The sequence below is a fragment of the Pinus tabuliformis genome, chromosome X (genome assembly GCF_031772625.1).
Source record: "Pinus tabuliformis cultivar Carrire ecotype Pingquan chromosome X, CPIR1, whole genome shotgun sequence".
Taxonomy (NCBI): domain Eukaryota; kingdom Viridiplantae; phylum Streptophyta; class Pinopsida; order Pinales; family Pinaceae; genus Pinus; species Pinus tabuliformis.
Window position 1 is genome coordinate 1,128,608,245 of NC_142308.1, and position 15,267 is coordinate 1,128,623,511.

Here is a 15,267-nt window from a genome sequence, read left to right on the forward strand (position 1 = left end):
GTGTGTTGTCAAAACTTTGTCAGCTTGAAGTTTACCAATTAGAATTATATGTACATTACAGCGATGTATATTAGTGACATGATCTTGTCTAATGGCAAAATGGAGAATTCGTCTCAAACAGAGCTCAAGATCCAACCATGGCAGTGATTATTTTAAATTTGTAGGGTCCCTGTAAATCAGGGCTCAAGGTCCAACCCTGGCGGTGATTATTTTAAATTTGTAGGGTTTGTGGAAATCTTGAATAACAGAAGTAACGAGACCAGAAGTTCCATCCTTGCTAGTGATAACAACACTCTGGATCTCATTCACCGAGGGTGGTAGTTATTATTTTTAATTTGTAGGGTTAGTGGAAATTTTAAATAACAGAAGTAACGAGGCCACAAGTTCCATCCTTGCTTGTGACAGCAACACTCCGGATCTCATTGTCAATTGATTATCACAAACGGATACCAAATTAGACCAGATCGGAATTATGAATTCGTGCTGTCATCTAGGCCAGAACCCAATCGAAATGCAAACCCAGCCTACAGCTAAAATTGCAAGACTCAATTTTTTTTCAATACAATCTCTGTTTAGATCTGCTCCGGTTGTGAGACAATATTGAATTTTTATAGACATTCAAATTGATCCATTTTGTTACAGTAAGGATGACAATTGCGAAAAGGGGCCATATCTAGAGAAGCAGAGAAAACGAAGATTTACTAGGAACTCGTATTCAACTTCTTCAGTTTCCCTCAAATTCCTCCATATTGTGTGCTTGAAGATAAATGATTACAACAATCTCATCGCCTCTGGAAATTGAGATATTTGATCCCAAAGGCAAACACTGAGAAAAAGAGGAGGACTATCCCTACATGCATCGCAGCTACCACACCCAGAAAATCATGTCTATATCCAAAAGAGTGTTCCAAAAATTGTTGCACAGACATGGTATCTTTTTCACCAGCAACTTCTACAAAACCAGTCAAATCTCCAAGTTGAGAAGTAATGAGGCCATATAGTGTCCATGCAATAGGATTGGCCCAGTAATACCACCTCCACCACAAAGGAATTTGCTGCAACATGATATTGAATACCAATTCAGCAATGTCAATTCAATGCAATACAAAATCCCTAGAATGAGATTTAATAAACCTTTTTAAAATGTAAACAATGGATTAATCTTACAGGCCGAGTGATGAGAAATCCAGAGAAGATATTCCAGAATCCATAGAAGAACGAGGAAACAATGGCAGCAATCTGGTGACCAGGTGTCAGAGCAACAGCCATCATCCCATACAGGGTAAAATACACAAAGCACATGAACATGTAGAATATAAACCAGAAAAATTTGACTGTTGTCCATTGGAAGCCGATCATTGAATAGACGATGAGAGAGTAAATCATGGTTTGGATTAGTATATATGGAATCTCAATGGCAGCCTGCAAAATAATGGAAAACATGTAGTGTCAGATCAATTCAACCATAGAATGCTCTTCTCATGAACAAAGGAAATAATAAATATATACCTGAGCAACTGCATAAGGAATAGCTGAGTACATCCCAGCTGCCTTTTCTCGATAGAACACAGTTCGCTGAACTCCCACAACTGGTTGCACAGTTGAAGAATTGCTGACCCCAAGGAAAATTGTTGAGGCATACATAGCACCTAGGACATTGAACAAATCTTGTTGTTTGCGTCTATCAAACAAAGAAGCACCAAAGGATATCATCAGTTCAAGCTCAGAACATTCACAGATATAATGGCTGAAAAGCTTATGTACAGGACAAAGGTTGCTGCTCAAAAAGCTTACGTTTTGCTGCCTAGTCCCCAGAATATACTTCCAAACAGCAGGGCTGTCACAGTCGTGAAAAAAAATCGAACAACATTGTATGTTGGGTTCCTCCAGTAAGACCAGTGCTGCTTCCACAAGCAAGCTATGCATTGGACACGGAAACTCTGAGAGTATTTGGTAGGGAAGTAGAGGTCCCTGGAGCCAGGTACTGGTGTACTCAGCTCTTTGATAAGTGCCTGGTTCCGCCTGATACAAATGAGATCATTAAATGGATCAAAGAAGCAAGACAAAGGTACAAAGTAGAATATATATTTAATGAGCTGAGTCGTTCTAATGGGTGTGCTTACTGGAAAAGAGGGGAATTTGAGTACACTTCTGCAAAGTCTATGCCAAGATGAGTTTCAGCAGCTGGAGAACTAACTTCTAGCATCCAGGTTGCTGGATTGTAACCATCTCTGATTTTGGGCACTCCTGGGATAGCCTGAGCAACAAATATGTTTGTTCCTTTTAGATCAAGAAAGAGTTGCAGACAAGTAAGACAGGAAGAATTTGACCAGGTATAGGCTTCCTTACCTCAAAGTACTCAATTAGCTTGTAAGAATGATGCCCAACTGGTCCTGCATATATTACTTGTCCTCCCCTTTTCATTAGTAAGAGCTGCAAGACAGAGGATGTGAGCTTTTTGAAGATAGAAAGACAAACTTCAGAATCTTCCCCTGCACATGAATAGTTTTTTCATACTCAACTATACCTCATCAAATGCCTCAAAGATATCAATGCTAGGTTGGTGAATCGTGCAGACAACAGTGCGCCCAGTATCAACAGTATTCCGTACAGTTCTCATGACAATAGCTGCAGCTCGGGCATCGAGTCCTGATGTGGGTTCATCCATGAAGATAATTGATGGGTTTGCAACCAATTCAACAGCTATTGTAAGTCTTTTACGCTGTTCAGTTGAAAGGCCATCTATTCCAGGAAGACCCACAAGAGCTTGTCTTAGAGGTGCCAGTTCGACAAGTTCCATCACTTCTTCCACAAACATCTACATAGACAATTGTAAAGGCTTTCATGTCAGCATTGGTCCCCTTTTCAAATTCCAATCAAGTATTCTTCCCCTTTGAATTAGGACTGAACAGCATACCTCTCGTGTTTTGGTTATCAACCTCTGAAGGCAGGCGTAGCCATGCAGAATAGATGAGAGATTCATAAACTGTCACAAAAGGAGAATGGATATCGTTCTGCTCACAATAGCCCGATACACGAGCAAAGGTTTCCTGTTTCTTGGGATAACCAGATATATTGATGGTTCCTTCAATGCAACCTCCAGTTTTTCTTCCTGCAAGAACATCCATTAAAGTGGTTTTTCCAGCACCACTAACACCGACTAAGGCTGTCAGGACGCCAGGTCTGAAGGCGCCACTGACATCCCTTAACAATTGAAGCCTATCTTCTGGAACGCCTTGCCTCTTCATTTCCTGTTACCAACCAACATTTCTTCAGCACCGTTTTCCTATGTCTCAAAGACATTAATAGACTTGAGCAGTTTTACTTCAAGAAATATGGACTTACCACTGGCATGTCCACATAATAATTTATATGGTTGAATACAAGTGATAGAGGCTGGAATGGCAATATCATCCCTCTGTTGGCAGACATATTACTGGCTGAAACGTTATCTTCCATTCGGTCAGAGTATCCACTTGAGGAGATATTGAATTGCGTCACTGCCAAGTTGGTGACTGAAATACAGTGGTAAGTCAATCCAAAAAAATTAACTACTGTGGACAGCCTAATGAGCATGTTTTGAGATACAGACCTTCGATTGAGGCCTTCACGGGATGAGATGATGAGAATCCTGGAGTCTTGGTTTTCCTCTTTCTCTTGGAATATAACACCTCTCCAGTGCGATTAACATGTTTTTCTTCAAGAACCTCCTCAGAAATAATAGCCTGAGGTTTCCCAAGAGCTGCAAATTCATGGAATAAGCTTCAGATTACTAATGTAGATCTTTGAAGAGAGAGAAGAGTTTTCAGTTTCTCCTAAACAAATATCCTTCGCGTAAATTTAAACTGAAATGAAATAAGAGACCTACGATTTAGATACTTCAGAGCCAGTGTGAATAGAATGTTGAAAAGCACCGAAAACGCAACCAGAGCTCCAATACTGATCCAGTACCAATACCCACGGGTGAACATGCCTTTGCTTCTCAAAATTGCTTTCCCAATGGTTGGTTCATCTATGTTGGGATCATTGTTGGGCTGCGCGAAAGACATTCAGTCACGCAATAACATTGAAATATTGAAAACCAAAACTGAGGAGGAGTTATTGAGGATGTTAGGTCATTTAGTTCATATTTTAGTTTTACCAGGCTCCAACGCTTGTCTAGATATTCATTGATGGCTATAGCATTCTGGCCATACATCATAGGAGAAGCCCAGTATCCCCAAATCCACCATGGACGGACAGCATCTGCAATACCCAAACCATGCCAATATTGCTGTTATTTACGGAGATTCTATGCTGATAATTGCTTATATCACGGGATATGGAATCAAACCTTTAGAAATGACAAATCCTCCTAAGACAAAAATTAGCAGCAGAGCAAAGGACCCAAATGTGTTTGAAACAACCAGCGTTCTGCCCACTGATGCAATGAAACGGAAAAGTGACAGGGACATCTGATGTGCCCAGAAAAGTAGCAGGAACTGCCGGAAAAACCTGACAAAAAACCATCAATGATTATTAGAGTTGAATATCCTGAACATGAGATGATTAACCTGCATTCTGAAACAAGAAGAGTGCGAGTCACTCCTTACCTGCTGGCTGATGGAGCGAAATCGACGACATAGTATGTTAATATGATCCATATCCCCGATTCAAGGAAAGATAAAGGGATTCTCAACACCCAAATGGGTAAGGAAAATGCCCAAGCAGGGTAGAATAGCAAGTCTCTTTGCTTGTAATATACTGGTAGCCTGACAACCGTCATAGCCAGTTCTGCCATTCCATTGAACATCACATTAACAAGACTGAAAAAAAGGACACCAAAGTACTTGTTTCCATCTGCAATTGTTTTGTGTTTCATCTCTGTCCTCAAGAATACTGTCATGGTGATAAATGCCATGATGGATATTTGCGTAGTCTTGAAGATATATACGAACGAATTTCGTTTCATGAGCAACCATTCTCTAGCAAAGCATGCTTTGAATAGTTCCTTCTTGCCGATACCATACTTTACAGTGGCCAAAGCTGCAGGATGGCTTCTCATTTTTCCAAATGGAACTGCTAACTCCTCTACAAGAAGCTGACCTACATGAAATGAACTGAAAGATTCTGCAAATTCTTTGACTGGAACATAGCGATATGGCTGATTTTTATTGGCCCAATATTGTTCCTGGTCCTTTCTGGATGTCACCTGGAGCATCGTATCTCAGCCTTGTGAGTTAAAGATTGTTGACTGTTTCAACAAAGGACAAAAAATTCAGCTCAAATGATGAAACAGTTAGTTACCTCTTGCAAAAAATCAGCAATGCCCTTTCTCTCAGGACACTTGAATCCCATGAACTCAAAGAACTCGAGAACGTGTTCCCGTGGTCCTTGGTAAACAATTTGCCCTTCTGAAAGTAAGATTATATCATCAAACAGTTCAAATGTCTCTGGGGCAGGTTGAAGCAGAGAAATGAGCATTGTTCCATCCATGACATGAACCGTTTGGCGTAAACACTTCACGATTTGGAAAGTTGTTGAACTATCTAACCCTGTGGATATTTCATCCATGAACAGAGCTTTGGCAGGACCAACAAGCATCTCTCCTGCAATTTAGGGACTTCAGGTTAAGCCAGAGCTATCTGCGTATTAAATTTCTTGGATTTACTTCTCATGCTAATTAACAGAGACGTTACCAGTTGTCACTCGTTTCTTTTGACCTCCTGAAATTCCTCTTCGCATTTCATCGCCCACTAAGATATCTGCACAGATGTCCAAGCCGAGAATCTGCATCAAAAGAAATTCAAGGCAATCTGTTAGGGTGTTGCATTTCCATGGGTGATTTCGCCAAAATTAGCCCTGGTTCAACATTGAATCAGAAATTAAAATCTAGAATAAGTATATTAATGGCGTTTCTTTACAGAAGCAAACCTTCAGGACATAATCTGTGACTATATTTGTTTCTTGACCTTCCATGGCTGTAGCCTGCACAACAGTCCATTCCAAAACAGATCAGAAATACAAGTTGCTCATTTATTCTCTCTACTGCTCCAGGTTGCCAGAAGGAAACTGACCTTCATGTATACATCAATGTCATGATCTGGTTTGATTCCAGCTTCCTTTTCCCTCCTTGAGAGCTCAGAAAGCATCTCTGAAAATGATGCAGTGCGATTTTCAATTATTTCTCTCAGTTTATGCCACTCAAGTTTCATTGTGAAAGGTTAAGCAAGATATACAATGATTTTTAAAACCTGACTTCTGAACACGTTTTCAGATGAAACTAACACAAAGATAAGTACCATAATAATGCACTAGCATGACAGACGACAATTTTTAATTTGTTTCAAAGCCATTTAAAACACTTTCTAATTCTCTCTCGATTATATGAAAGGAAATGGAATTCAAATTTTAGGGAAGCCCTCGGAGAAATGACAAACTTGAGGAGAAACTGGTCCAAAACTTCGTCCATACCGTATCTGGTTCCCACTCCTTGACAGCGGCCAGAGAAATCTAATGTCTCTCTGACAGTCATCTCGCCATGATGCAGATCATTTTGACTAATGTATGCCGATGTTCTTTGAGGTACGAATTCGTTCATTTCATGCCCATTATAGGACACTTTACCAGATACCTGCAACATTTACATAAGGAACAATTTGTCACAGTCCATGATTATATTGCCTTAGTATGTTGTCTCCCACAGAAATTTCAAATGATTTCTTACTTTGAGATCAGAGTCGAGCTTCCCAGCAAGAGCCAACAGCAAAGTTGTCTTTCCAGAGCTTGGAGGTCCAAGAAGCAGAGTCATTCTGTGGAAAAAGAATAGTGAGTTTAAACTGAACAAGTTAATGTGTCTTATAGTCAATCAGGCAAAGGCAGCATCCGGAAAACATTTAGGATTATCGATGCAAGATCTATAATCATGATAAGGTCTTCAAATCTCACCTAGAAGGTTTTATTACGCCACTGATATCGTGGAGTATGTTCAGAACTCTTTTCTTTGTTGGAGCAAGGCCAATGGAACCGAGGATACTCTGTCAAAAACAGTAGCGATAAATTTCAGTACGCCTATGCATAATTAGCAGAGATGTATGCCTCTTTTCTTTCAACTTGGGACTGTTAGCAACTTATCCTTACCTCGAAAGTATTGACTGTAAAGTTGAACAGAGTTGGCAGAGCTCTATTTCCAACATAAACATCTGCATCAATTGTCAACTGCTCGAACCGCACTTCGATTTTGGGGAGCTCTATACCCACTCTGTAATCCAAAAACAAAAAACAAATCTCAGAAGAAGTTTCTATTTTTTGCCGCGGGACGAAAACAACATTTGGGTCAGGGATGAAATTATCAAGGTTGCATGTGAGAGGACCTCAAGCCTAAAATCAATAACAAATATAGAATGGCACAGTTTTCAACTGGATCGTGGTTCGATGGTAAAGCATCCCTTCCAACCCAACTGCGGAGACTACAGAGGATTGTTTCATAGTCCCACCAAGACTCAAATCCTCAAATCCTTCATAAGCAATTTTTGCCTCTCTTCCACCATTTAGCCCATGCCAGCTGGTGATGGAGGCGAGGCTTACTCCCATGTAGGAAAGGGCATGCATGCCACAAATGGGACGAGGCCACCATCGATTGTAATACTTTCAAAATGGGGAAGGACAGGGTTCCCATGGTTGGAGTGAGGCTGCATTCCATTGAAATACTCCCAAGATGGGGAAGGCATGCTTCTCACAGCTGGGGTGACACTGCATTTCATTGTAATACTTCCACGATGGGAAAGGGCATGATTGCCACAGTGATAATCAGAAGCATATGTAGAGTAGAGCTCAATTGAAACAGGATCCCTATATTGGGTACATTGCAGAGGAATTATTCAGGCTTCGCAGCTGCAAACATTGAAAAAAAATGGTGTGCCTGATCAAAATAACTGGCAACCGCTCACCTGTTAATTCTATCCCGGAGTTTGAGCAGGAAGCGTTCATTGTCCTCTTCGGTAACGCGCAGGATCTTCTCAATGAGATGTTGTCTGTCATTGAGGTCTAATCTTGAAACATCAACTTCCTCATGCACAACATTTCCATCGTCCAACTCCTGCATGAGAATAGCCTTCCTCAGCCTTTCATAGGTTGGGAGCCTCTCAATGGCAGCCCACTTTAAGGCCTCCTCATCATCCTGCTCCCTCCTGAAACTTGTAGTCCGACTGAAAACATCATCGGAAGCTCTCCACATTCCAGTGCTAGCAGATCTCCATCCTCCTCTGCTGGCAGACCTCCGATCACCCCAAACCTCAACACCACCACCACCAGAGCCTGCCATTGATCAGAGTCCCCAGCTCCCTATCTACCCACTCCTAGCACTACCAAATCACAGCTCTCATAATCCCTCCTTACTTCCTCTATATATACGCAACTTTCAGACAACTTTACATACCACCACCTTTCTCTACTCCCATACTACACAGGAAGGGGACAGGCTACAGCCTTTTTGTGGGTAACATTGACCAGTGGAAGTGACAGCTAGACACATAGCCAGAATTAAAGCACTCACCCTCCCGAGAGAAGCTTCTAACAAACAACTGACAACGTTGCCCCGTTATGATTCCCAAGATGGGAGATGTGACCCACGTAAGCCTTCAAATTAAAATTCCAACTTTCGATTCCTGTACGTTACAATCTTAGCTCGAATACAAGTTAGGGTGACCTGTTAGGTGTATTATAGGGCGGAGCAGTTGAATTATAAATTTAAATGATTTAAAATGTGTTTATGAATTCTAATTTTCGATTCTTGTATTTTACAATTTTAACTTAAATACAAGTTTCCATGATCTGTTACGTGTATTAGAGGGCAGAGCAGTTTAATTATCGATATGAATCATGAATTTTAATCGTTTAAAATGCGTTTATAAATTAAAAATGAATTTAAACCTCTCAAGAAAATGTCTGAAACATTCCAATTTTACAAATTACACAGCTAAAATTTAACATTCTAAAATATCTTCTCCAAATTTTTGATAAAATTGACAAAAACATCCGACAATTAAATTACTATTTAGCAGAATAGTAACATTTTAGGGTTTCCATTTCTTGATCTTTTGACCGATCTAAATTTAGAAATAAACTTGATTATATTTTAAAATTTTACCAAATTCTTAAAAATTTGATCAAAAAATAATATTTCTAACCTAATTAACTTGGTTGAAAAAACTAAATGACCTCGGCACTGAACAAACCCTAGCAGATTCTGAAAAGCAAGCGCCATGTGCATGACAATGTCTGGCTAGCTAGGCGGTCGCGTTCTGTCATTTCCCAGGTCTTGGAATTCGGAGTCAAACTAAATTCCATTGTTTATTTTTCTGATCCTAAAATTCCCAACGTGATCTGTTCAACCATCCCCTGCTGTCTCTTCCACCAATTTGGCTTTACCCATTCTGAATTTGGTGACATCAAATTCAACCATCTTTCATTGGACGTTCAAATTGTCTGGTTGCTTTCACGCTTTTGGCACATGACAGTGAAGCTCACAGGTAATTCACTTACAATTTTTATATTAGTTTTAATTTTCTAAATTAAGATTTCCAACCTGATTGTTATTGTTATTTATTTTTATTTTATTTTACTACTAAAATGAGTTGTCTTTAGTGTGATTTTTTGGAGGTTTTTTTTATAGATTTTTCCTGTCTAATTTCTTTGATGTGTAATCCCTGCACAATCTAAGTGCATTAGAGGTTTTTAAAAGTGTTGAATCCATTTATCCAATCAAAAAACTAGTTTAAATAACACAAATCAAAATTTCACTTAAAAATTTTCCACCGGATTCCGACACCTAAAAGTCCAAAAAGTCACACTAAAGACAACTCCTTACTAAAATATTTTATATAGGTTTTTTTTTTTTTTTTCAATTAAATCTGTCCATAATTTGGTAAGATGGGTTAGAATCACAAGTTTGAGTTGTGAATGCTCCTAAACTGCGTTAGGTTAGAATCACAAGTTTGAGTTGTGGAATACCTTGAAATTTTCAAAAAACTAATCCATATACACTGAAAACACATTTTAAATAATAATAAAATAACAATTTAACTTGGTCAGATTCAAACCAAAAACTTCAAAACATATAATAATTCAACACCAAATTAATACAAAACATATAATAATTCAACACCAAATTAATATTTTAATTTTTTAAACATTTAAAATATATACACTCAACCATTTAAAATTATAATTCCTCGTATTCTTAATTAAATTTTAAACAAAATCAACCTTAAAAATAGAAAAAAATAAAATATTATTATCATATTTTACAATCAGCATGCATTTTATAATCGACATTCCTCACATGAGTTGTTACCACATATTATAATCCGGAAATTGTTTGTTAGTTAAATATTTAATTTTGTTTTACATTAATTGCAGTTGCAGTGCTATAAATTTTTATTAAAAAATATCTGTACGTCTTCATAGTTTAGTTTAATATTATTTATACCCTAACATAATATGTTACTAATTTTGGGAAATGTAAGTGATGTGAAATTTTGTGTGCTAATAATTAATATTATTTTTTTATCCTCGAGCGTTCATTAAATCTGCAAAATGGTTTGCCGTACAATTATTTTTGAAGGATTTTTGGTGTACTTTCTTGATTTACCTGAAATTTCTTGCACACTTTGTTTCCGGATAACTTCAAATTATATAAACAAAGTATTTTTTTTTTACACTTGTTTTTTCTATGTGGTTGGTTGTTACATTTTATGTTTATGGTGTTAAGTTATTGTTCAAGTGGTTCGCATTTAATGTTTATAGTTTCAAGTTATTTTTACATTTTCTATCTTAAATATATTATTATTATTATAATATTTAATATAGATTTTGGGTTGAAAATTAAATTATTGATTAGGTTGATAGGTGAGTTTATATTAAAAAGAGAAGGTCAAAATTTAGAAGTTTTTTATTATAAATATTAAGTTTTTCATTGTTATTTGTTTACTGAAATGTTGTGATTAAATGTAATAAATTATTTGTATTTTATAAATAAAGATTTGTGAGTATTTGCATTATTAAAAGGTTTTTAAATTACATGGCTAATTTCTAACTCTTTGAATTCTTGTCAATTATTTGTCACAATTGTGTTTCTTGCTCCTAAGCCTCTCGACATTCAATTAGTCATTTAACTTGTATCATTGGGCTAGTTATATATTATTTTAAGTATAAAAGATAATATGTATGTTTTTCATTGATAAAAATATTTTTGAGCATATTTTGATATTGTTTATGAAAGAAATCTTTCGAAACAAGGTTGAGGTTCTGGAATCTTTCAAAGTTAGATTGGAAAGGAAACTACTAACAATTATTATGAATCTTATGAACCGATGGTTGTCAAATTAAGTTTACAATTGGCTCAAGAATATGGTGTTATATAGTTACAAAATTTTGGAGATTCTCTATTAATTTACTAAATAATTACCAAAAAAAATGCTTCACATAAGAATTTCACTTTACAACTATTTATCTAATAGCAAATGAAAACCTTCTCACACACCCAATACATCTTATAATGAAACATCTCAAACCTTTTAAATATGTTTTACCATATCTAACATCTAATACTATGGGATGTCTAATAATTATATGAAAATCATCTTATCTATTTTATTTATGTCAATTTATATTGGAAAGAGAATGTCAGATTTTACAAAAAAAAAAATTAACAAATATTAAAAAATTTCATCGTTATTGTTCAATAAAAAATTGTGATTAAATTTATTAAGTTATTTGCATTTTATAAATGGAGATTTGTGATTATTTGTCAAATCTTTAAATATGCTTTACCATATCTAACATCTAATACTATGGGATGTCTAATGATTATGTGAAAATCATCTTATCTATTTTATCTGTGTGAGTTTATATGGGAAAGAAAATGCCAATTTTACAATTTTTTTAATAAATATTAAGTTTTTTCATTATTATTGTTTAATAAGAATTGTGATTAAATTTATTATGTTATTTGCATTTTACAAATGGAGATTTATGATTATTTGCATTATTACAAAGTTTTGTAAACCATTGTGTTAACTTTTAATCCTATTTGAATTGTTGTCAACCCTTTGCCACAGTTGTCTTTTTTTTGCATCAATATATTACGCTTATCCAAGTTCATTAACCATTTAACTTATATCACTAAGCTAGTTATATTTATTTTAAGTTTAAAAGATAATATGCATGTTTTTCATTGATAAAAATAATTTTAAGTATATTTTGATAGTGTTTATGAAAAAAATCCTTTAAATAAGGTTGGGGTTCTTGAATCTTTCTAAGTGGGATTCTAAAGGAAACTAATAATTATTATGAACCAATGGTTATCAAATTAACTTCATAGTTGGCTCAAAAATATTATGTTACATAGTCACAATTTTTTTTTGGGGGATTCTTTCAATTATAAAATAGTTAAAAAAAAAATGTTTCACACAAGAATTTCACTTTACAACTATTTATCCAATAACAAATGACAACCTTCTCGCACATAAACTCGGTATACCTTCTCATACATAAAACCAATATTTCTCATTTAAACCCTTAAGTGAGGAAACTAACACAAGATATCTATATTGACCTTATCCAAGCTCAAATATTACATACCTTAAGACATCTTATAACAAAACATGTCAAACCTTTAAATATACTTCACCATATCTAATAATATCGGATGCCCACTCATAGATCCATTAATAATTATATCAAAATTATCTTATCTATTTTATATTCAAATCAACATTAACTCAACAATATTTTTAATTTTAAAACTATAAACCATCCTTTTTTCTTTTTTCATAAATTATTATAATTATGAAATTATAAAAATATGTGATAATATAATTTCGTTTATTTTATATATATATATATATATATATATATATATCTAAAATATTTAATCTAAAATTAGATTTTTATATTTAAGTATGGGTTTACGTAGTGTATTATATTAGATATCATTTTTTGGGATTCAACTATGTTAAGTAAGTCATTCACGTATGACCATTTTTATGAGAAATAGTCGTAACTGATTAGTTTTTCATAATTTTTGAATAGTTCACTTAAAACTCATTGCATTGGGTGATGATCATGATATAAATTTTTATAATAAAAAATAAGATATAAATTTTTAAATAAAAATTAATTGTAAATTAAATATAACTCCAATATCATATTTCCCTCATATTAATTTTAATAAAGAGAATGTAATTTTACCTTCAGTATATTCTATGAAGCTTCCTAGTGAAGAAGTTAGGCAAAGGGGGTAGATTTTTATTTGACAAGAATGAAACTAGTACTTTTGTCAAGTTTAACCTTATTAGACTGTTGAAATTGGGGAAAAGTATCATCATAACACGTGTCAAGTTTAGCACTGTTGAAATTGGGGAAAAGTATCATCATAACACGTGGAAGGGAAAAAGACAAATAGCAAGATCTTCTTGAATTTTACTGTCCAACGTCACTATCCCATCCCATCCCATCCCATTCATTGGCCCAATGTTGGAGTGGCCTAAAAAGTCCAACTTGTCGTGATACCCACGAGAGGGTAGTGAATGTACTTTCATGATAACCATTCACTACCCAACCTAGAACTAGAAGCATCTAGATAGATTTCATAAGTTGGTGTTGATTGAAGATTGAACTTTATAAATTTGTAATAAGAGATTTTGATTTTTCATTAAATTGACCTCACTTTTTTTGTTCTCATTATTATAGTGGGACACTTCAAACAATACTATAGTGGGACACTCAATGTACTTTAATAGTAACCTTGTGTTATGTGCTAGCTAATCTAGTCCATGTGGTAATAAATTAGATATGGCACCAACCACGTTTGATACTTTTAATGATTGAAGATTGAAATTATTTAAAATGCAGAAGAAAGTAGGAAGAAATTTTATTTTTCAATTATATTATTTTGTTTTCACATGAGTATATTTTTAATTTACACTTGAATTTTAATATGAGAGAAATATTGTTTTTGTTATAATTATAAATTGATGTCTTTTCTACCCTAATGGAAAGGAAAATTGATGTGTTCTCGTTGTAGTTGTAATTATAAATGGATGCTTTTTTTACTATAATGGAAAGGAAAATTGATGTGTTTTTGTTGTAATTATAAATGGATGTTTTGTTATCATAATGGAAAGGAAAATTGATGTGTTTTTGGTATGAAATAGGGAAAATTAATTTTAAATGGATAAAATTATAAATATCAAATATTTATATTGCATAATTTGGAAGCAATAAAGTATTTTTGGATGTTAAATTATATTTATATTAAAAATAACAATTTTATCAATTTAAATTAATAACTTTGACAAAAATTGTCTAATCAATTTTGAAAAAAAACAAAACACAATAGTGTTTTTTTAATTAAAAAATAAATAATCAAATTTAAAGTTTCTCATTAATATTTCAATTATAAAAACAAAATATTCAAAAAATAAATCAATTAATCATTTGCATATCAAACATAATAAATTAAAATTGGTCTATGAATGGTGATCATCATTTTCATCCTCACAATGATATTAGCAATCATATAATATTTTTTACAATATTGTGTTATGTTGTAAACGTAAACGTTAACATTTTCAAAGTTATAGTTGTTATCTGTATGATATATATTATAATTGTTACATTTACATATATATTGAGATTTTGTTTGATATTAAAAATTCTCGAAAATTTTCATTATTTATCTAATAAAGATGTTTCATCAATGACTCTGGCCTTTTAAAAGTAAATGTTCAAATTTAAGTTCAATTTGAAGTATAGATATCTATTCACTAGAGGCTAAATGGGACTACAAGGAAAACAATATGTAAAGATGACAAAAAGGAGAAGAAATCAAATCCCAAGGGAAAAGAACATAGAAGAAGGAAAAAGAAACTTGGAAGCAATAAGATGGGGAACAATGAAGAAGCTCAAGTAGAAGGAGATGTTATAGCTGAGACATGTCAATTTCGAGAACACTTCTAACATTCAAGGTTGCAAGAAAATGCCTAATCAACATGATGCAATCATAGTCTATGGGTTTCTGACGCCTTGCAGAACTTAGAAGTTGGGCATGAGACCTATTCCTACTAACGCCAAAGGATTGGAAGTAAGAGATAATCAACCCATTACATGTTGATTTAGGGAACTAGCCTTTAGTGAGCCATAAATGAAGGTTGAACATCTGTTGGTGTAAGAGAGCTAAGCACACGTCCTCGTATGCTAAGAGTGTTTAGAGAGAACCAAGTGAAT

The 15,267-nt window shown here is 34.5% G+C and overlaps 1 protein-coding gene across 1 annotated transcript; it reads right to left on the reverse strand.

Annotated features, from left to right (window-relative positions):
- Positions 1-571: 571 nt before the first annotated feature.
- Positions 572-8,367, reverse strand: LOC149143808 (pleiotropic drug resistance protein 2-like). The gene is made up of 23 exons (XM_089447395.1): positions 7,929-8,367; positions 7,120-7,240; positions 6,928-7,016; positions 6,707-6,791; positions 6,454-6,613; positions 6,057-6,133; positions 5,914-5,967; positions 5,679-5,769; positions 5,287-5,588; positions 4,593-5,191; positions 4,334-4,494; positions 4,142-4,245; positions 3,869-4,034; positions 3,593-3,742; positions 3,346-3,515; positions 2,906-3,251; positions 2,528-2,805; positions 2,350-2,433; positions 2,124-2,257; positions 1,795-2,022; positions 1,510-1,681; positions 1,168-1,422; positions 572-1,055 (listed from the first exon to the last, which is right to left on the reverse strand). Exons 1-23 carry the CDS (start codon positions 8,300-8,302, stop codon positions 783-785), a joined length of 4,473 nt encoding a protein of 1,490 aa, XP_089303521.1. The 5' UTR covers positions 8,303-8,367; the 3' UTR covers positions 572-782.
- Positions 8,368-15,267: the final 6,900 nt, after the last annotated feature.